At 35.2% G+C, this 22,708-nt stretch overlaps 3 protein-coding genes across 3 annotated transcripts; all 3 read left to right on the top strand.

Moving 5' to 3' along the window:
• Nucleotides 1–8,094: 8,094 nt before the first annotated feature.
• LOC100774687 (olfactory receptor 1020) lies at nt 8,095–9,048 on the top strand. The gene has a single exon (XM_027421220.1). The coding sequence runs from the start codon at nt 8,095–8,097 to the stop codon at nt 9,046–9,048; it is 954 nt and encodes a 317-aa protein (XP_027277021.1).
• A 7,379-nt stretch (nt 9,049–16,427) lies between these two features.
• On the top strand, nt 16,428–17,381 carry LOC100759344 (olfactory receptor 1020). The gene has a single exon (XM_027421219.1). It carries the CDS (start codon nt 16,428–16,430, stop codon nt 17,379–17,381), a length of 954 nt encoding a protein of 317 aa, XP_027277020.1.
• A 3,978-nt stretch (nt 17,382–21,359) lies between these two features.
• Nucleotides 21,360–22,301, top strand: LOC100759626 (olfactory receptor 5M10-like). The gene has a single exon (XM_027421218.1). It carries the CDS (start codon nt 21,360–21,362, stop codon nt 22,299–22,301), a length of 942 nt encoding a protein of 313 aa, XP_027277019.1.
• Nucleotides 22,302–22,708: the final 407 nt, after the last annotated feature.

Genomic DNA, 22,708 nt, shown 5'->3' with positions numbered 1-22,708 from the left:
AGATGTGGAGTTTGGCTCCTAGCACCAATATCAGGCAGCTCACAAACAACTGTAACTTCAGCTCCTGTAGATTTAAAGCCATCTTTTGACATCTGTATAAACCTGCACACATGCACATGTGTGTGACCTCTCTCTTTCTGTCTGTCTGTCAGGCTCTCTCTCTCTCTGTCTCACACACTACTAGAATTAAAGATAAATTTAAAATCGGAAATAAGGTTAAAAATATAAGAAAATTGTATCATTCCTGATTACACTGAACATAGTGCTTGGTTTTAAATGAATTTAATACTTAAAAAGAAAATAGTCAAATATTCATATTAGTGGAATACAAATTAAACAATAGTGAAATATTAATAAATGTATATTAAAATTCAATTTTGATAACAAGGAAGTAGGGGAATTAAAGTTTTTATCATTGTTAGTAGAAATGTAAAGTGTAAAAGTGCTTAGTCTCTTAAAAAATAAGCCTGTATACACTGATTTTATGAGTCATCCATCAAAAATATAAACAAACCTAAGAGCCCATGCATAGAGGAAAAACCTAACAGACTACAGTGTGGGCATACTCAACTAAAAGAGAAGGTATATTTACTATGGAGGATTAACACAAAAATAATTACACTCAGAGAACAAAAACATAAACATCGTATACTTTAATTATCCCACTTACAAAAATGTATTAAATGAGTAATTAATAGTGATGGAAAGCAGGTATATGATTGCTTGAAATATATATAAATACAAATAATATGTAGCAGTGATAGAGTCCCAGGAAACCCTTTGTCTGTGATGCATTGGCTTACGATACTGTTTGCAACGATGAGTTCTTACCTGCAAACATATATATAAATATACCGGATAGTATGTGCTTCAGGTATTTTCTATGTCAATTGTACTTTAATGTGGTTATCTAAAAAATCAAGAAGAAAACCAAAACAAATTAGGTGACACTGTCCTTTTTACTCTCACTTCATTACTGCATTTGAGTACATGTATTATTTCACAGATTAGTTTCCTTGGGAAATAGCAACTTTCACTGAGAGATTTTCAAAGTCTCACTGTAAGTTAAATAATCATAGAATTGTGGTGGCTGATTTTCTAGATTTGTGGTCATTCCTTACTTTTAATGCATCATGCAGAAATTTAAAAACAATCCACTAGTAGCAAGGATAAGAAAAAAAAGCTTTAGAACCAGTTAGGTAGGTAAAGTGTTTTCCACATAAAAGTGAGGATCTGACTTTCAATCCTCAGAACTCATATAAGGTCAGGCATAGTAATACATGTATATGATCTTGATGTTTCTAGGAGAGCTGGGAGGTAGACAGGTGAATCCCTGGAATCTCATGGGACAGTTTGTCTGGTGTGTGCAGTGCTGAACAGTAAAAAGAGACCTTTTCAAAGGTGGTGGAAGGCAAGGACCAATATCTGAGGTTGTCCTTTCACATTCACACAAGCTATGGCAATCATGTGCCCATTTTCATACATATATATGTACACATGCACACACACACACACACACACACACACACACACACACACACACCCTTGAATAAATGGTTTAACTCTTGCTAGGATGTCCTTTCTTTCAGCAAGAGAGGAAATAATATTATTGAAAAAATAAGTCAGTGTTATACTTTTGTAGATAGAGGCCAGACCAAGACATTATTTCTGAATTGCAGGTACAACATTGAACTGTAGTACTTACAGGATTAAGAGCTACCCAGAGCTACGGTGTAATGAGTTAGGTTCAGACCCACGGCTGGCTATGTAGTCACTCCATTGAACAATGTGATTAGCAATGCATCCTCCTTCCTTAGAAATTCAAGATTTGATAAAAAAAAAACAGCTGAATATGAGAAAACGCTTCACTTATCACAAACATCCTGCTTACTCTCTTGTGTTGTGGACAGAGAAATTCATCCATTGCCATTTGCTTTTGTTATTTCTCAGAAAAGTATTTGTCTTGATGACTTTTCACTTGTTAAATATGAGGAAAAATATTTAGCTTAACATACTGCATAAAATTCAGCTAGAATATATCTAAAGTTCTGGGTGAAATGATTGTTTTGTGTTGAGTACTGAATTCATTTTACCATTGTATACTAAGATGAATGCTTAATTCAGTATATAATTTCATATTCATAAATCTTTAGAGGGAATTAAATGAATATCTCAGTGGTGACACATCACCTACTGTCTTCACTGCAAGGGAGAGAGTATTTTAATTCTAAGGCAACTAAGTTAAATTAAAAATGAGTGCAAACTAGGCTGTAATGCTCAGACTCAGAGCTTCAGTAAGGCAAAACACACACACACACACACACACACACACACACACACACACACAAACACACACACACACACACACACAAACACACACACACAAACACACACACACACACACACACACACACACACACACACACACACACACACGTTTTCCTTTTAGGTTCAAGTAATGAATGTTCAACCCCTATGAAGAAATGGTAGAGCACTGGAAAAAAAGAGCTGATTACATGTTAGCCACAAACAGAACTATTTAAGAAAACTCTAGAAACAGAACTGCCCTGTTAAAGTAAATGTTAGACAAAAAGTTTAGATTTATATGCTTTAACAGAATTTGAAGTTTCTATGAGAAGAACAATGATTAAGACTCTGGTGATGCCACTGCAGCTCTTTGCAGGGATTGTTTCAACTCTGTGAACTGCTCTATTCACTATGAATTTCTGATCTGTGAATTGGATGTGGTGGAGAAGAAGAACTTTAATTCTATCAACTACTAAATTATGACTTGCAGAAACAAATAAAATTGAAAATTAGGCTTCACCATTGTTGTTGTTTTTGTTGAAATGTGGTTTAAGGACCTGATGTCAAGAAGAGCCAGTACTCAGAGGAGCATTGGTCATTGTGAGCTTGCCCTGAGCAGGTCATGTCTATTCCCTGTCCTGTCCCAATAGAGAGTTGACTTGTTTTCTACCTGTTAGTAGCAGGCTGAAGCGTTTCTCTCCTTAGATAGGTCCTGTTGAGTGAATATTCTGCAACTAGTCCACAGATTGTGAATTGCCCTGGCATTTGTTTCAGAGCCACTTGCTCCTCCTGCTGTTGTACCTTTCTGCAGGAGGTATTTAATTCTCAGAGTGACATGCTGTTTCACAGAAGAAATACCATGAAATGATTTTCTACATTCACTAGAGACACAGAGATATGCTGAATGTCATCCCCTGAGGAATTTTACTTTCTCTATCCTTTGAGATTAATAATAAGAAAGATGTACATGTTTATTTGAAGATATGATTCTATAATGATGATTTGTTGTAAACACTATCATTTCATTTTCTTTTATTGTTATATTTAATTTCCTGTTTTTTGTTTTGTTTTGCTTTGATACAGGGTCTCATTATAAAACCCTGGCTGGAATGGAACACCGTATGTAAACCAGACTAACCTTGAATTCACTGAGACCTGCTTACCTCTGACTCTCTAGCTCATGGTGTTCCTCATCACATCCTGCAATACAGACTTTTTTGTTGTTGTTTAGGCTAAAGACTCTTGTGTGATATGATTTAGCAGATGAATGAGAAGGATTGATGTTTATTTCTGAAAGTCCTTTGGAAAAGCTATTTCCTATAGAATGGTATTAATGTATTAAAGAAAGGGTGTTACAAGTAATTAGCAAGAGAAAGGGAACCAAGAAAGGTTTCAGATGTGTGTGCTTATTAATTTGAACTTTCTGTATAACTTCAGTGTTTTCAGTCTCTAAACACATCCAAATGTACACAATGAAGACGTGAAGCTTTTAAGTATATCATTCATGAGTGATACAAAAACCTTAAAACAATAAGTTAAAGCAGGGTTTCCCAATGAAGACTAGGCTGTGCTCACCTACTGGATTGAGCAGGTGTGTACAATATGGTTCCAGAGTTTTACAAGGAACCCTCACACCATTCTGCAATTTAATAATTATGTTTTTGGAGATCTTAGATATGTGTATAAAATGAGTGTAAGGGTGAGGAAATGATTTTTAACTTTTAACTTTTTGTGGATGTTCATATATCTGTATCTACATCTTTTCCACCCCATCATTTACCCCATGTGTCCCTCCAAAATTTATGCCTCTTCTTCTGTAGTTGAGTATGTGTAAACTTTTATTCATTGATTATTTCTGTGTACTAAATGCAGCAATTCAGACTTATCTCCAAAGCCATAGGAGATGATAAAGCTAAGAAAGACTTAAGAAAAATTCCAAAGTGACAGTGTCACTGAAGCACAGAACAGAGGTGTCATCCCCGAAAACAACCCATGGGGTCTCAATTGCCCAGTGTCTCCCCATTCCACCCCTAACCATTATCTAATATCCTAACTTCTTGTGTGTACATAGCTTTCTTGTAGAAAGTGGCACTAGAGATAGGCCTAACCTTCTGTATTGTAGAACTCAAGTTTTCCAGTTAGACTAAGCCCCAGCTTTTGGAGGAGACAGAGGAAGGTTGTATAACCGTGTTTAGGAGCATAGTGCTCAAATGTCATTCTCAAACATGTTTGTGTTCCCAAGAGAGAAGCAAAGAAATACAAAGGAGACCTGATATTTTCTAAATTTCAGAGAGGAAACAAGTATATTTCATGGATGTCACAAGAGAGAATCATTCCCCAGAGACCATGGAATTAGAACCACATCCTACTTAAATTGAGTGTGAATACTCTGCAGTGTGTTCTGAAGTCTCTGGCAACAGTGGAACATACACAGCTGGAGTAGAGTGACAGATGCTCTTCTGTGAAGGGAACTTCCTTGCTCTCTTTTAAGGAAATGTGAAAAAAATAAGTTTTAGTTTCTTCTGTGTGTGGAGTCAAGAGTTTCAATAACTCCTTCAAGAAGGAAGCTGTGTTCTCCCTGAAGCAGTGCTTGTAAGTGAATTTAGTCATAGAACAGAAACAGCACTCACACAAGGTAGGGGGAATACTTTCAATATTCTGTTTGCTTAGAGGACTAACCTGAAGCAAAAGTCACTGACTCAAAATTCTAAAAGCTACTAGGGATGAAGAAAGTATGTTAAGTTAACTTCACTTTGTTGCTCTGAAATTTGTAGTTGTTAGGTTAAAAATAAATAGCAATAAGAAATATGATTCTATGACTTCTTAAAATTCAGTTTTTTCTTTATTTTTGAGATTGTAATAAAATTACACCATTATCCTTTTCTTCCTTTACTTCAAGCCCTCCCATATATCCCTTCACGTCATTTTAAATACAAGATGTACCTTAGGAAATCTTAAAGTTATTTTCAGATACATGTGGATGCCCAAAGGCCAGTTCAGTATTGTCTGGGCTGTGGGTTTGACTGAAAAATCACAGCAAGGTGGAACGTATATTTCAGAGAAATGGGACATATCTTTATTAAAATAGAGGAGAAATGTGAGGATTGGTGGCTCACCTCTGTAATCACAGCCATAGAGAGGCTGTGGTAGGAGGGTCTCCATTTCCAATTAAGACACAGGGAGGAGCTGCATAAGAAGAAAACAAAACAAAACAACAACAACTAAAGACTCAAGAGCATGATTCACAGATAAGGTTTTAAAATAGATCATATTTTGTTATAAATATATGAAGTTATAGTTCCTTGGTAGAGATATTATATTTTGGGGCAGCAATTAGGGTTAACTGAAAACTCACACATGCTATGTCAGTGCTCGACCACTGAACTGCATCCCCAGCTGACTTGTGACTTCACTGTAAATAAGTTAATGCAGTAGAATGAATGGAGCTCATAAATGAGATTTAATTGGAGTATATATTTATGCTGCACTGGGGAAGGTTTGTGACTCTTGGCAAGTTAATAATTTGCACCTTATATTTGCTCTCTGATTATCCTATAGACATTCACAATAAGCAATACAACCAAATCATTTAACACAGGGTTTGTTGAGCATAGAAATGATTTAAAGCATATTAAAGACATTGTAACCCTTTCTTTTACTGATAATTACTTTGTATTCATCACTAGAAGTACTTTTGAGGCATTTTATTTTCACTATTTTGTTAAACTTCTTATGGTAGTTATGTTTGGAAAGGTGACAAAAATGATTCATTCTTATTTTCTGGAGATGAAATGATTTTTAATGTCTATTTTGTTGTATGTGCATGAGCATTTTGTCTGTATGTATGGCTATCCATCACACATGTGCAGTATCCGTGGCATGGTGGATCCCCTTGAAGTGGTATTATAAATGGTTGTGAGCTTTATAGGTGAGCACATAGGTGGGTGCTGATAATCAACCCTGTTAACCACTGAGCCATCTCTCCAGAGACTAATGAAGCCATTCTCAAAATTTTTCTGTGCCAGTTACTCACTGACAAGGGCAATACCATGCTGAGAAAGTGAAAACATTATAGCAATACAGTATCTATGTTATGACACAAACTGTACCACTGGTTGTCCAAGCACCCACATACTCTAATGGATGTTCTTGGGACAGTGCCTTCCAAAACTCCATCACTGATTGGTGAGGTTCACATATAGTAACAGAAACAATGAAACCTCAAGAACGTTATAGCAAATATGAAAATAGAAGGGTTTATATTGTTTAATTTTTGAGTTCCTGTATCAATGGAAACTATATATCAATCTTCATCTGTAGAAATTTATGTTTCTGAAAGACAAAATCAGATCTTTTACTGTCTTCTAACCAGCTGCATAAATTTAATATCATCTTCACTATCACTGTGAGCAAAAGTATTGGAAAAAGTTAGCCCTGTGCTTTAATTTTATAAAATATCAAGTAATATATTTCTATGAGTGAAAAGTTGGTGGTTTGGCATACTGAACCATAATTTCCTGAGTAGGCTATGTCAACTTAGTCTATTGGTAATCAATATGAGATAATGAAAACTGTGGAGTCCTGGAACAGGCATGAAGAGCCCTTCTGATTGGCAGTGTAGTCTAAGTTGTTTGTTGGAGGATAAGGCTGGCATCTCTTCAGACCTGTTGTTTTCCTTTTGATTAATTTCTTCTCTATTTGAATTCACTACATGTTTGATAGGTGTTAATTTTACTTACATTCGTGTTTTGCAATATTAAAGTAATTCTTTTGATTCATTGTTGTCATTAGGCATTTCTTTGTGCTGTGCTATTGTCCTGTTATTTTGTTAGTATTGCTAACTAAATTTATTTTAACTGATAATGTAAATACCAAAACCGTTTTTCAAGGAATAACATGCTGGGATTTTTTGTTAATGCTTGTGTTCATGTAACTGTTCAATCAGGTTTAAAATGATATATATATATATATATATATATATATATATATATTCACATATTAGTCTTTTATTTTGGTGAAAATATTAAATCCTTTCTTCAAGCTTGAGCAATTTAGGACATGATTGTTATCCATAGATAACCTGCTTTATAATAATTCTCCTGTGATCTTGTTACTTTCAGTGTAATGGTTTGAACTACACTGGCTGCTTACACTTTTTTTTTCATTGTGAATGTTTACACATTCCTAGGATCAGGTTCTCTAATCATCAGAGTGCATTAGCACACTTTCTTGATGTTTAGTTGATTTAAATCCAATGACTGCATGAAGTTAGCCCCAATTTCTTTCAATGTCCATAAAAACATGAAGTACACAGTTTCAAAGATTGTCTTTGAATCACGCTGTTAACATTTAATATTTCAATTTATATATATATATATATATATATATATATATATATATATAATATCCCAAGAAAGAGAAGTCAGTGGTTTAAGAAACATGTGCCATGTTTCTTCAGTTGTAAGTCCTAGGCCTACATATTTATAAATTTCTTTATCATTCATAATGAAAATAGTTATATCTCAAAACTAGTTAATGACAAAGACAAAGTCAATAAATGTTAAATCTTTTTAAGGTCCTTAGGGGCAAGTACACAAGATTCAGATACAAGGGTTTTGACCTGATATCAGTTCCAAGATACTTTTGACTATGGTATCAATATTTCATTATTCTGTAAAAAATTTGTATCAAAAATCAATATATATGTGTTTGTTAATACTTATGTCATCTATATACTACATTCATCTAAATTAATGCAATGTTCCAACTTCCTATGTTGCAGTACACATGGTCAGAACTATGAAAGGAGTCCAAGACAAAAATGACACAGAAGTGACAGAGTTTATCCTCATGGGGCTCTCAGACAATGCAGACCTGCAGGGTGTCCTCTTTGCATTGTTTCTGGTGATCTACATGATGACCCTGGTGGGTAACTTGGGCATGATAGCACTGATTAAGATTGACCGCTGTCTGCATACACCTATGTACTTCTTTCTCAGCAGCCTTTCCTTTGTTGATGCTTCTTATTCTTCTTCCGTCACTCCTAAGATGCTGGTGAACCTCATGACTGAGGATAAGAGCATTTCCTTCAATGGGTGTGCTGCCCAATTCTTCTTCTTTGGCTCCTTCTTGGGAACTGAATGCTTCCTGCTAGCCATGATGGCATATGACCGCTATGCAGCCATATGGAGTCCCCTGCTGTACCCAGTTCTCATGTCTGGGAGAATTTGTTTCATGTTGGTGACTACTTCATTCCTAGCAGGCTTTGGCAATGCAGCCATCCACACAGGGATGACTTTCAGATTGTCCTTTTGTGGTTCTAATAAAATCAACCATTTCTATTGTGACACCCCACCCCTGCTCAAGCTCTCTTGCTCTGACACTCACATCAATGGCATTGTGATCATGGTTTTCTCCAGTTTCAATGTCATCACCTGTGTTCTGATTGTTCTCATTTCTTATCTGTGCATCCTTATTGCCATATTGAAGATGCCTTCTGCAGAAGGAAGACACAAAGCCTTCTCCACCTGTGCCTCCCACCTCATGGCTGTCACCATCTTCTTTGGAACAATTCTTTTCATGTATTTGCGTCCTACCTCTAGCTACTCGATGGAGCAAGACAAGGTTGTCTCTGTGTTTTATACAGTAGTGATCCCCATGCTTAACCCTCTCATCTACAGTTTAAAAAACAAAGATGTGAAAGAGGCAGTGAAGAAAATCTTACAGAAACACATGCTTTGAGCCCAGTCTGCATGTCTTCACCTTATATTGATTATATTGTATTTTTTATGTTTTTAGAATAACTGACTTGCTTAAAACTTTCTGTAGAGGAGCATAGATGATTTGAGATAGCATTCATCTTAATTTCCTAGTCTATTATATGTATCCACATGTATCCCTATGATGAATTAAAACAATATTTTAAGGAGATGTGGGTATCAAGATATTGGAAATTATTTATTACCTTATATGCCAGCCTAGAGCCTTCATCCTGTAGCTGATGGAAGCAGAAGCAGACACCTACAGTTAAACACTGAGCTGAAATCCTGAAATCCAGTTGCAGAAAGGGAGGAGTGGTGAGCAAAGGGGCCAAGACCATGCTGGGGAAACCCACAGAAACAGTTGACTTGAACAAGGGGGAGCTCATGGACCCTAGAGTGATAGCTGCGATACCAGCATAGGACTGACTGAGAATCCCTGAATGTCCATGTCAGTTAGGAGGCCTGGACCATCTTTGGGGCCTCTGGCAGTGGATCAATATTTATCCCTAATATATGAATGGACTTTGAGAACCCATTCCACATAGAAAGATACTCTCTCAGCCTAGACATACAGAAGAGGGCCTAGGCTCTTCTCCGAATTATATGACAGACTTTGAAGATCCCCCATAGAAGGTCTTATTCTCCCTGGGTAACTGACAGGGGATGGGATAAGGGTTGGTGGGTGCAGAGAAGAAGGGGAGGGAGATGGAACTGGGATTGACATGTAAAAGAAGCTTTTTTCTAATTTTAATAAAATTCGAATAAAAAATAAAAAGAAAAGAAAAGAAAAGCCAATATCAACTCTCTTGAAAAAGAGTGATGTAACAACCCACTACTTTGTAAACTAGTTAAGAACTTTAGATTACAAGGGAGGGATTTTACATGAATGGATGCTGTTGCTGCAGAAAGCCATGACTTTTTAAACAAAAGTTCCTGTGCCAAGTATGGTGTATGCCCTTATGAGCTATTGGCTAGTGAGGACCCTGAGAAATAAAGAATACTGGGGCTAGTGAGATAGCTGGTAAAATGAAGACCTGTGTTGCCAGGCCTTGTGAACTGAGTATGATACCCTTGACTCAAATGATACAAAGAAAGAATTAACTTTCTCAAATTCTCCTGTGTTCCCTACAAGTTTGTTGTGACAAGCCTTAGCCAGCATGTACACACACACACACACACACACACACACACACACACACAAATAAATAAATAAACAAATGTACATGTAACTATAAATTCACACTTTAGAATTGATTTTGAAAATATTGAAAGAAATATATCACATAAGTTCATTTTAAATTTTCCCACATTATTGTACTATTATTAGCTAATATTTAGAGGTAAGTTATTTTCTTTTTTCAGAGATTTTTTTAATTTAAATGAGTAATAATCTTATATTACATATCAATCCAATTCCCTCTCCCTACAGTCCTCCCATGCTCCCCACCTATCTTCCATCCTACCCTCTAACTACTTCCCAGGGAGGATGAGACCTCACATGGGGGATCATCAAAGTTCATCACATCATTTGGGGCAGGTACTAGGCCTCCCATGTGTCTAGGCTGAGAGAGTATCCCTCCATAGGGAATGGGCTCCTAATGTCCATTTGTGCACTAGGGATAAATACTGGTTCCACTGCCAGAGGCCCCATAGTCTTCCCTGGTTTCCCAAGTGACATCCACAATTACAGGGCCTAGTTTGGACCCATGTTGGTTCCCCAGTTGTCAGACTGGTGTTTGTGCACTCCCACCTGCTCAGCTTAGCTGTTTCCATGGGTTTCCTATTATGATCTTGACCCCTTTGCTCATCACTCCTCTCTCTCTACAACTGGATTCTAGGAGTTTAGTTCAGGGCTCAGCTGTGGGTGTCTGCTTCTGCTTCCTTTAGCTACTGGATGAAAGCTCTAGGATGGCATATAAGGTAGTCATCAATATCATAACAGAAGAAGGGCATTTAATGTAGTCTCTCCAATATTATTAGATTCTTAGTTTCAGTCACACTTGTGGATCTCTGGATATTTCCCTATTACCAGATTTCTCTAAATTTAGAAAGAAAGCAAGAAAATGGATACCTGAATAGAGGGAGCCATTATAGATTTTCTGTTTTTAAAGGAAATACATAAATTTATTAATTAAAATAGAGTTACATCACTTTACCACCTCCATTTCCATCTTCTCACTGTCAGGTGCCCTCTTTCTTCTGCATTTCTTAATTAAACTTGCATCTAATTTTTGTACAAGTTATAACAACTCATTTACATTAAAATTGTTTTTGTGTTTTTTATATAATGGTATTTGACTCTCTAAATTGTAGGTGATGTATGATGTGTGTCTTCTTTTTTCCTATTAGCTATTCAGTTTTTGCTTGCTGATTGATTATGGGTTTTAGAACTCTATATTTATTTACAAAGTTTATTATAATTTAAATGTCCACAATATATCACCTTAATCATTTATAATATTTTGTACCTAGTGTGAGTACTCAGAAAATTGCTTAGACATCACACTTCATGGGGTTGATTCTTGAAATGCAGTAGATAGCTACAGCATCTCCTGGTATGTTACAAATAATACTGAAACTGTTTTTTATGGCTTTTTATAACCTGCAATTGACTACATTCCACATGTTTCTTGTTCATGACAGTATTTTAATATCCAGTAGTTACTTTTACTACTTTGTTATTGACTGATATCTTATCTCCTGTATAACTTATGATTCACTCAACTTTTCAAATCTTTCTCCTAAAAATACTTTAGTTTCACATGTCTGTTTTATGTAATTTAGGAAGGAGTGTACCTACAAATCAGCTAGTCTGCATTTAGATGTGTTTTATTTGTTTATGTAGTAAGTAAATCAGTGTCACCTGCCAGATGTATTTCAGGCTTTGTAATGAAAGTTGTATAACATCTCTTTTTACTACACAACCTCAGTATAATAAGGTAGTAGATTACTAAGAGAGAGGGTAAACAATGTAACCATTCCTTGTTTAATTTTTTGTAGATTAAATAATACATCTCCTGAATATTTAATTCTCCATCATGTAGTAAAGGTGGATTAAGATACTCAGAGAAATTAATAATAGCACTTTCACAAATAGCATTTACAAAGCACTCATCATCTGATTTTGATAAATTTATTTCATACATGTGTCATGTGTAGGATAGGAGTATTTGGATAGTGTAAACTTTAAAACTCTCAATCTAGAAAATATAAGCTGATAATTGTGTCTTACTCTGAAAAGAGGAAGGTTTATGCCTATGGAGTCTCAAACATATCGATCATCTAGATTTATTGATTGTGGCACCTCACATTCATTATTTGATTTCTGGAAACACAGATGGTGAAGGACAGAAATAGAGATTATTAGGGGCAAGGAGTTTAGTAAAGACTCAGTCATATAACCTGTAATTTAGAGAGTTAGATCTCAAGTCTATGCAGTTTTTGTTCTCTACTGCTGGTGTCCTCTCCATCATGCTGCTCCATCACTATTGTCTATGCAAATAAGTGCATCAGCACAGGTAGGTGAGCAAAGGTACCAGCACCCTGACATTCTGAGGACTCATTATTTATAATCATAGAAACTCCAGCTATCACTTTAAATAAAAAGATTGTGATTAAAGGTAGGAATCCAGAATCCCAGATCATTCTCCATTGGGCATAGGTGTCCCAGGAGTAGAACAAAGAAATACAGAAGAGAATTGAGATTTTATTAATTTTAAATGGGAAAATCAGTAGATTACAATTAAGTAAAATAGGCAGTAAAGTCGTTAGAGATGAAAAAAACATGAAGTATAACTTACTGTAAATAAATAAGAGTAGACCAGTGTGTTAATTGGTGATAACTGTGCACCATTCAGTGGCTGTATCAGTAATACTCCAGTATGAAAGGTACTGTATCCTGCCATGATAAGTAAAGGGCAGTCAGTCAGCTGTTGATTGCAAAGAAAGATTTCTGTTTTCCTCTCATTGTACTGAAGTCTCTTAAGTCTATCAGAGTAATTGTTCTTTATAATCAAAGAGCATGCTGTCCCTATAAAGAAGGACCTTTCATCTCTTGTTTTGTTGGGAATTTGGGCAAGAAAAAGAATGGAGCAAATAGATCTTATTGCAGTCGGGAAATTGAAAGGGTAATGAAACAATGTAAATAATTGTAGTTTTATAACTTCCTGAAATGAAGAAAATTCACAATATTATGAATTTCCTCAGTCTCTCACTGAAGAGTCCCAACATCATTGGGTGATATAAATGGTATACTCATTTTCATTACTAAAAGATTTCTGATTATCAGGAGAGAAATACACTATAGATGCTATGATTTGGAGTTATTTTTGAGACAGGGTTCTCTATGTAGCTAGGACTGTCCTAGAACTCTCTATATGGACTATGGTGGCATCAAACTCTGAGATCTTCTGCCTCCAGAGTGCTAGTATTAAAGGTATATGGATCTATGCCCAGATTAATTTAGAGCAGTTTTTGATTACAAGAAGCAGCTAATGAATTGAAACAGCTAGAAAACTCTTGGAAATGTAAAACTAGAAACTATCACCCCTAGGATAGCAGTTTGACTGAGAAATTTCAATATCATGAAGATAGATATTGAAGGGAAACGCTAATTAGTTCAATACTAGAGGTGGAAGCTTGGTATTCATACTATGAGACACAACTCCTGCTATGTTTGGGTAATAAAATTTTATTTATTAATGGGAATTCTAACAAAACATTATCAGCAATCATATGCTCTAGTCAAAAACATGTTAATTTCTCATGTAACTAAGTATTTTCTAGAGAGTTAAGGAAGCTCAGAACATTAACCATGGCTGTTCTTTATGCAATTGTTCACATAAGTTGTTGACAGTTTTGAATGTTAATAGAATGAGACTTTGAGTATGAATTTGGATGCTGTTAGGCTAAGTTGGTTATTCACGGAAAGTTGATGATTTACACGTTACATTTCTTCTTTGTCAAATGGAGGTAACACTGTTTAACCTTATAGAATTAAAAAAATACAAAAACAATAAAAAGAAAAATAAAAAAAACAATAACACAGAGAACACTTAACAAGCATTCAAGGCACCTGACGTCATTAAAATTTTTGCATTAAGTATGTGAGCTTTTTCTACTAATTATTATTGTATGTTCACCATATCTTAGTAATTTTATTATTTTATGTATTTTATTAGACATATACTCTCAGGGGGGACATTTTGGAAATGAGAAAGCATAAAGATCCATTATTCTTTTCCTTGCTTCTGAAGTTATTATTGAAGTTCACAGGTGACTGTTCTTTCATGAAAGAGAATGCAGGGTATCCATTTGTGTCAGGGACCCATATGTATAGTGCGATATGGTGTTGAATATGGGAAACATTTGTTGCATCACAAAGTCTTTGGATGCATCACTGAGTAGTGAGTGCCTCCATAGTTCCTTAACCTCAGTCCAGGAAGATGATATCACGTATAGTATTTTGACAGTATCCACTAGTTTTCCACCACTAGTTTGTGGGGAGACTAATATTGGATAGTAGGTGCAATGACTCCTTGATCATATTCTATGCCTTAAAGAAAATAGAAAGTTTTATTAGTTCTTAAAATCTTGATTCAATGGAAACTAGATATATATATAGAGAGAGCATGTTATAATTTTGGAATTATCCATCTCCTTTGAGTGATGCAGAATTCAGTCTTTGTTTCCTACTTTAAGACATGGATTTACACTTATTCTAGTACATTATTTTTTACTATTTAACAATATGATGGTTTGATTACAATTGAAACAATCTATTGATACTTATTGCTATCTAAATTTTATAAAGAGTAAATATACTAGACACGTATTCTAGGTTTTACTTTTTACTTATGGTGCCATATCAATCTCCATTGCTATTTGAAAGAATATATTGGATTTTTCATTTAAATTATAAGCTATTAAGTTATTATATTGATCCAATGTGGTGCTAGAAAACATGCTATCTCTGGTGTTCTTGTGTTTATTCATCATCAAAATCATTATTATTATTATTTATTTGTTTTTACTGATAACTAAAATGTTAAACTATGTATTCTAAGGAGCTAGTGAGTGAACACTTGATTCATACACATTCTATAATATATAAATGAGGTTAACATATATATCCTTTCACAGTTTGCTATTCATTATTTGGAAAACAGGCAGAATGCTTTATTTCAGGTCATGCAGATATTCAGTACATAATAGCTATATATTCTCAACCTATTGTAGGGTAGTTACGATGCTGTGATTCTCAGTTACAGGCTTGTACTCTTCTGGAAGGTCTTGCCATTTTATCAAGGCCTTCATGCCAACTTTACAATCTGGTTCTTCAATTACTAAAATTCTTAAGTATTGAACAGATGAATATTTTATAGTTCTTAATTCTCTAAAACTAGGGTGATACTAAAATCCTACTGGCTATATCATAATATCCCTAATAACTGTTGATTATTTTTCATCAGCTTTTTAAAAAAAATTCTTCCTAAATTAGCACAGTGAAGAGATACTCTGTAGTTTAAAAATGTGATATTTTCTCCAGAAAATATAAGTTTAATTATAATAAATAATAAACATAAATACCTATTAAGGGTATGTTGTAATTAACCAATAAGTGCTATGAAATGTGACCAAAGTTATTGGATAATACAGCACTTGTCTCTATCTAGGTCCTTAGGAACTAGCATACAATATTCAGACGCAACATGATTATTTTTATTTATTCAAAAAATTTAGTTTTCATTTTATATTCCTACATCAGTTCCCCCTCCCTCACCTTCTCCTGCTCCCTGCCTCCTCCCCTTCCCAATCCCTATCCACTCCACGTAGGGTATAAGGCAATCTATGTAGACTATAAAAAGTCTGGCATACCAAGTTGAGGCAGGAGCAAACCCTGCCCCATGTATCAAGGATGAGCAAGGTATTCCACCGTGGGGAAGGAGCTCAAAAATCCTGGTACCACTGTCAGGGCCTTCCTCAACAGATCAAGTCACATAACTGCCACCCATATTCAGAGGGTCTTGTTTGGTCTCATGCAGGATCCCCAGCTGTCAGTTCATAGTCCATGAGCTCCCATTAGCTATGGTTAGCTGTGTCTGTAGTTTTCCCCATTCTGGTCTCAACCCCCCTTGTAATTATGGTCCCTCTTGCCTCTCTTCAGCTGAACTCCAGAAGCTCAGCCCAGTGCTTGGCTAAGCAGACACAATATTCTGAACATGCTATCAGATGCATTATTTTTAAAAATGATCTCAAATTTTACTGTTTTTTACAATTTATGTTTTAAATATATAATTATGTCTGTTCAATGAATTCATCTAAATTAATGCAACACTCTTCTCTTATGTTGCAGCACAGATGATCAGAAACCTGAAAAGAGTCCAAGACAAAAATGACACAGAAGTGACAGAGTTTATCCTCATGGGGCTCTCAGACAATGCAGACCTGCAGGGTGTCCTCTTTGCATTGTTTCTGGTGATCTACATGATGACCCTGGTGGGTAACTTGGGCATGATAGCACTGATTAAGATTGACCGCTGTCTGCATACACCTATGTACTTCTTTCTCAGCAGCCTTTCCTTTGTTGATGCTTCTTCCTCTTCTACTATCACTCCTAAGATGCTGGTGAACATCATAGCTGAGGATAAGAGCATTTCTTTCAATGGGTGTGCCGCCCAGTTCTTCTTCTTTGGCTCCTTCTTGGGAACTGAGTGCTTCCTGCTAGCCATGATGGCATATGACCGCTATGCAGCCATATGGAGTCCCCTGCTGTACCCAGTTCTCATGTCTGGGAGAATTTGTTTCATGTTGGTGACTACTTCATTCCTAGCAGGCTTTGGCAATGCAGCCATCCACACAGGGATGACTTTCAGATTGTCCTTTTGTGGTTCTAATAAAATCAACCATTTCTATTGTGACACCCCACCCTTGCTCAAGCTCTCTTGCTCTGACATTCACATCAATGGCATTGTGATCATGGTTTTCTCCAGTTTTACTGTTCTCAGTTGTGTTCTGATGGTTCTCATTTCCTACCTCTGCATCCTCATTGCCATATTGAAGATGCCTTCTGCAGAAGGAAGACACAAAGCCTTCTCCACCTGTGCCTCCCACCTCATGGCTGTCACCATTTTCTTTGGTTCAATTCTGTTTATGTACTTGCGACCTACTACTAGTTACTCGATGGAACAGGACAAGATTGACTCTGTGTTTTATACAGTAGTGATTCCCATGCTGAATCCTCTCATATACAGTTTAAAAAATAAAGATGTGAAAGGAGCAGTGAAAAAAATATTACAGAAACATGTGCTATAAGGCTATGCTCTACATGCTTGTGTTATGCAGGGTATCATAGATTTTAAAACTTGCCATCTGAGTTTTAAGTTGTTTCTATATATTAAAGTTAATGTGTTAAAATTACAGATACTTCTTACTCTCCCTCATGTCAAAAAGTTGTCTATTGGATACATCTGATAAATATATATTATAGGTAAAGTGTCTGTACTGTCTATTAGAATCAGAAATCTTGCCAAGATAATTTTTTTCAGTATGATCAATGTCATATATAGAAATTAGCTATGCATTTAGAGTTGCCAAAGCATCAGGTATATGATAAATCAATATTTCCACTATGATAGGCACATTTGACTAATTTGTCAGAAATGCATTACCAATATCATGCTCATTATATATACAATATATAATACAAAAATCTTACCAGGTATTATAGAATGTGAACAGCAGCAATAGCATGAAAATATTCGGTTCTTTTTGAATTATTTGAAACATGTTGAAGGCACAATTCAAAGTATTTCAATGCTTTATTTCTATTCCTTCTAGAATGGCCTGAAGTTGTTATTAAACATTTGTTAATTTAGGTATGTATATTATGTGCTTTATTGGGGTAGGAGAAAATCAATTTTGGAGCAGATGTGAAAACTAGTATTTGTAGAAGTAGACACTGTGAGATTTTGAACCAAAGAAATGTCTTTTGCTTGCTTCTTTCCACTATATCAACTGCCTCAGATCATGAAAAAAAAAACAGAAAACAAAAACCCCAAAATGTTGCTATGCTGTATGATCCAAATGCTGCCATTGTATCTCTGAGAATAAATTTAGGGAAGACTGATGACAATTTATCTCTTCCAGACAATCTTTCACTGTCTTCTAAACTCTCTTAATGTCTAGTTTTAACAATTGGACAAGATTTCCTTCTTTACTTCAATAAACAGTAAAGAGTTATATCACATTTATTTTCAGAGCATCACAGACAATTCTCACAGCAGAAAATGAATGATTCTTGGTAATTTTTTTATACTTTATTTCCTTAACTTTGAGATGATTCATGATATTATTAGAATTACACTCATTCTCCTATAATTAAAATCAACCAGAGCTATAGTATCTGGTTTTATGATATTTCTAGTATTTCATATAAGAAAGACCACTGGCTTGAACTTTTACAGGTTTTGGGGTACAGACACAGCCACTGTGAATTCATTTCTGCAGCAGTTCTAATATGTCCAACAAAATATATTTTGCTGCAGATTCTCAGGACCTCTGACTCTTGGAATCTCTCATCCCCTTCTCCAATGATGCCTGATTCTTGAAGGGACTGACTGTGAAATAGACATTCCATTTATAGTAACATCCACAATATCTTATTCTCACATGTTGACCAGTTGAGAGTCTCTATTAGTGTCCACCTAGCTCAAAGAGAAGCTTCTCTGATAAGGATTGAGTCATTTAATGTAAGAATGAGTATAATGGTAAGTACTTAGGGAGAACTTTAACAATATGCTCATTTAGCAGAGAAATAGTATCAGGTTATGTCCTAGGCTTATGTGTTTGTCAGTCATGGGTTACTGGTGCCATAAGCAGTAGCCATTTTGTGAAGAAGGCTCTTAATCAGAAAGCGTTTGTTTTCTGAAAGAACATTCATGTCACTATTCACAAAAACATAATTTCCTGTGCTCTGGATGATTACAATTTCTTTGTGCCATTTTATTTAAGTTTCTTGTGGCAAACAATATTAGTGTTGTTTTAAAGAGAAGAAATATAATTTGCAAATGATTAGCTTTCTTCTTCTCACCTTAATACTAAATATCCAATGGATAATTTGATTTGTTTGACTCTGAGGAAGCAAAATTGACTTTTACAGCAAAATTGTATGAATAGAATTACTTTGGGAAAACAAAAATTAAATCATAGAGTTCATTGAAATTCAAAAAATGGGGAACAAGTGCAGGATTGTATTTATACTTTATTCATTCCGTGACCTGTCCTCAAAACTGCCTTATTATACTTTATGCCCCAATCCCATTGGATGATTTCTTCTTAATATAAACAGAGAAAAATGAGAGATTCCAGGCAGAGTCTCTTTTACTTTTGTATACTAAATAAATAAAACATCATCTCACTATATTTCCTTGTCTTTTATCATTGAAATTAATAGGTAAATAAATATATACACAGTGAGAGAAAAAGACAGAGAGAGAGACAGAGAAAAAGAGTTGTTTACACATGTTAGGAAGATTTTGCCCTCATAGGTAAATACAACTCCTCAAAACATATAATTAGGATTATTCTCTTGAGAATCAAAGAACATTTAAATTGGATCTTTAAATTTGTGCTGGACACTTAGGGAATTATACTAAGAAAATACATTATAAATCTTCCTACTTTGTATGACATGCAAGAATTCAATATTTACAGGTAGGTTAAATCTGGTATTTGATAACTAAAATATATTTGTGTGTTGTGTATAGATTGGTATCTATCATTGTGGAAAAAATATATTGTCTGTTGATCTTGAAAACATTGTACATATGTCAATATCTCTAAAGAATCCATTATTATATGTGTGTGTAAGAAACAGGTAACAATAGTTTTAAATAAAGACAATTTTATCATGATATCACAAATACATAGAAATCCTAAATGATAGATCATACTGGCATTGACATCATGATTAAGAATCTGTGCTTTCCCAAACAAATGAGCTTATGAATGGGTTAGAATATAAGAACATTTACACACACACACACACACACACACACACACACACACACACACACACAATTTCACACTGTAAAGATGGGTCTTATTCTAGAGACTTGAATATCCCTTTGACTGTTCAAATATCCCCTGTCAGGAAAGGTTTATTTTATATTCCATCTGAAACCTTTCCACCTTTGTTTATATATAATAACTTGCTTTCATTTGAAAATCTGTTGCATATCTTTCTGTAATAATTAACATCTATTCATTTTGCTCTTCAACATATACTCTGTGAGGACTGTGATGTGATGGAGGGCTGTGACGACAAGATGTAATGACTGCTGTAACCTATTTGTTGAGTAATGTAACAAAATGGAGTTTACAGTGCACAGTGCACAGGGCTTAATATATTGATAAATATCCCACATAGAACAATTCTTGGTTTCTTTGGATTATTTCTTTGCTGTTTTTGGTGGTGTTGGTGGGGATTTGGATTTTGGAGCCATGGCTTTGCTATGTTGATTAATTATCCCAAGGCTAGCCAGATATTGCCAATCTTCCTTCTCAGGTTACTGAGAATTCAAGCAACTAGCACCATGGTCTACTGAAAATTTGCTTTGACTATGAAAGACGATCATAATTTTTAAGGGAAAAATTTTAGAACTTCATGGACTCTTCATTCTCTTATGGATGATTGTGGGTTGAGAGTTACATGCTTCATTGGATGTTCATATTTTATTACACCTTCTAATACACAGGATATGGTAACTTCAGAAACATATTTCTTCATTTCCCATATGCTTGATAGAAATGATGAAGTGACATACACTTAACATTTTTTCTTTAAGATCAATTATTAAAATATGCAGAAGTTTATTCAACATGGATACTGCTAAGGATATATATATATATATATATATATATATATATTATATATATATATATGTGTGTGTGTGTGTGTGTGTGTGTGTGTGTGTGTGTGTGTGTGAAAGTATATGTCTATTAAGAATAATCATACAATTGGGAGAAAGAAGAAGAAAGGCAGTGAGACTTCAGTTTTCTTTGCTTGTCTGCTGGGTGTTTAAGATAGTTACAATGAAAAAAAATCAGAAACAGATTACCAAAAAATACAGGTTGGGTATGATATGCAGGTATTTGGAAGTATTTGATGAGAAATGTAATTTGCTGCAGATGAACAAAAAACTAGTCATTCATGAATACTCAATTCATTACTAAATGAAAAGGCACTGCTCACAGTGTTTTTATCAATTTCAACTTGCAAGGGGTAAGAAAATGACCACCCTAAACCACACTGCCGGAATGGATTTCATTCTTGTGGGACTCACAGACAGCCCAGTTCTGGAGAGAATCCTCTTTGTGGTGTTTCTGCTCATCTTTATCATCACAATTGCAGGAAACCTGTGTATGATTGTGCTGATCAGGACCGATTCCCACCTGCAAACACCCATGTATTTCTTCCTTGGGCACCTCTCCTTTGTAGACATTTGCTATTCTTCCAATGTTACTCCAAACATGCTACATGGTTTCATCTCAGACCACAAGACGATCACCTATGCCGGATGCTTCACACAGTGTCTACTCTTCATTGCTCTGGTGATAACTGAGTTTTATATCCTTGCTTCAATGGCACTGGACCGCTATGTGGCCATCTGTAGTCCTTTGCATTACTGTACTAGGATGTCCAAGAATATTTGTATCTCTCTAGTCACATTCCCATATGTGTTTGGTTTCCTGAATGGGCTCTCTCAGACTCTGCTCACTTTCCATTTGTCTTTCTGTGGCTCCCGTGAAATCAACCACTTCTACTGTGCAGACCCTCCTCTCATCATGCTGGCCTGTTCTGATACTCAAGTCAAAAAGATGGCCATGTTTGTGGTAGCTGGATTTACTCTCATAAGCTCTCTCTTTATCATTCTTATGTCCTACTTAGGCATTTTTGCAGCCATCTTGAGGATGCATTCTGCTGATGGTAGACAAAAGGCCTTTTCTACCTGTGGTTCCCACCTGATAACAGTCACCATATATTATGGAACACTTTTCTGCATGTATTTAAAGCCGCCATCTGAAAAATCTATAGGGGAGTCCAAAGTGATTGCAGTTTTTTACACCTTTTTGAGCCCTTTGCTGAACCCTTTGATCTATAGCCTAAGGAATAAGGATGTCATCAATGCTATGAAGCAGCTGACTAAGGGAAGTTCTGTCAGAAAATTTTAGTTTAGGAAGATGTTGATGTGTTGTTAGTTGGTATCTCTGATGACATAATACCCTTGTAGGATAAAGTTAGTATTTCAGAGTTACTACTTGTGTAACAGCACATACCTGTAATATCCTTTTTTGATAACAATTTCCTTTTTTACTTTAAACTTTTTAGTGCTACTTTTTAAAGAAAACTACCATATTGAAATTAGGAAATCAAAAAATTTCAGAGTTTACTTACTATTCAAGATTCCACATAATGACATTATTTTAATTCATATGATATTTAGTTTCTAACCAACTTGTCCTAAATATTACATGGTAACACTATACCCTAGCAATGATGACAAGCTTAAGTTTATGAAAACTTTCAAAAACAATAAATCATTTTGTAGGTTTCCTAAACAGTGTCGATTTTTTTCTAT

Source organism: Cricetulus griseus, chromosome 6, assembly GCF_003668045.3.
Source record: "Cricetulus griseus strain 17A/GY chromosome 6, alternate assembly CriGri-PICRH-1.0, whole genome shotgun sequence".
In the NCBI taxonomy this organism is placed as follows: Eukaryota; Metazoa; Chordata; class Mammalia; order Rodentia; family Cricetidae; genus Cricetulus; species Cricetulus griseus.
Note: the sequence above shows the minus strand (reverse complement) of the source record. Positions and strands in the feature narration are given on the sequence as shown.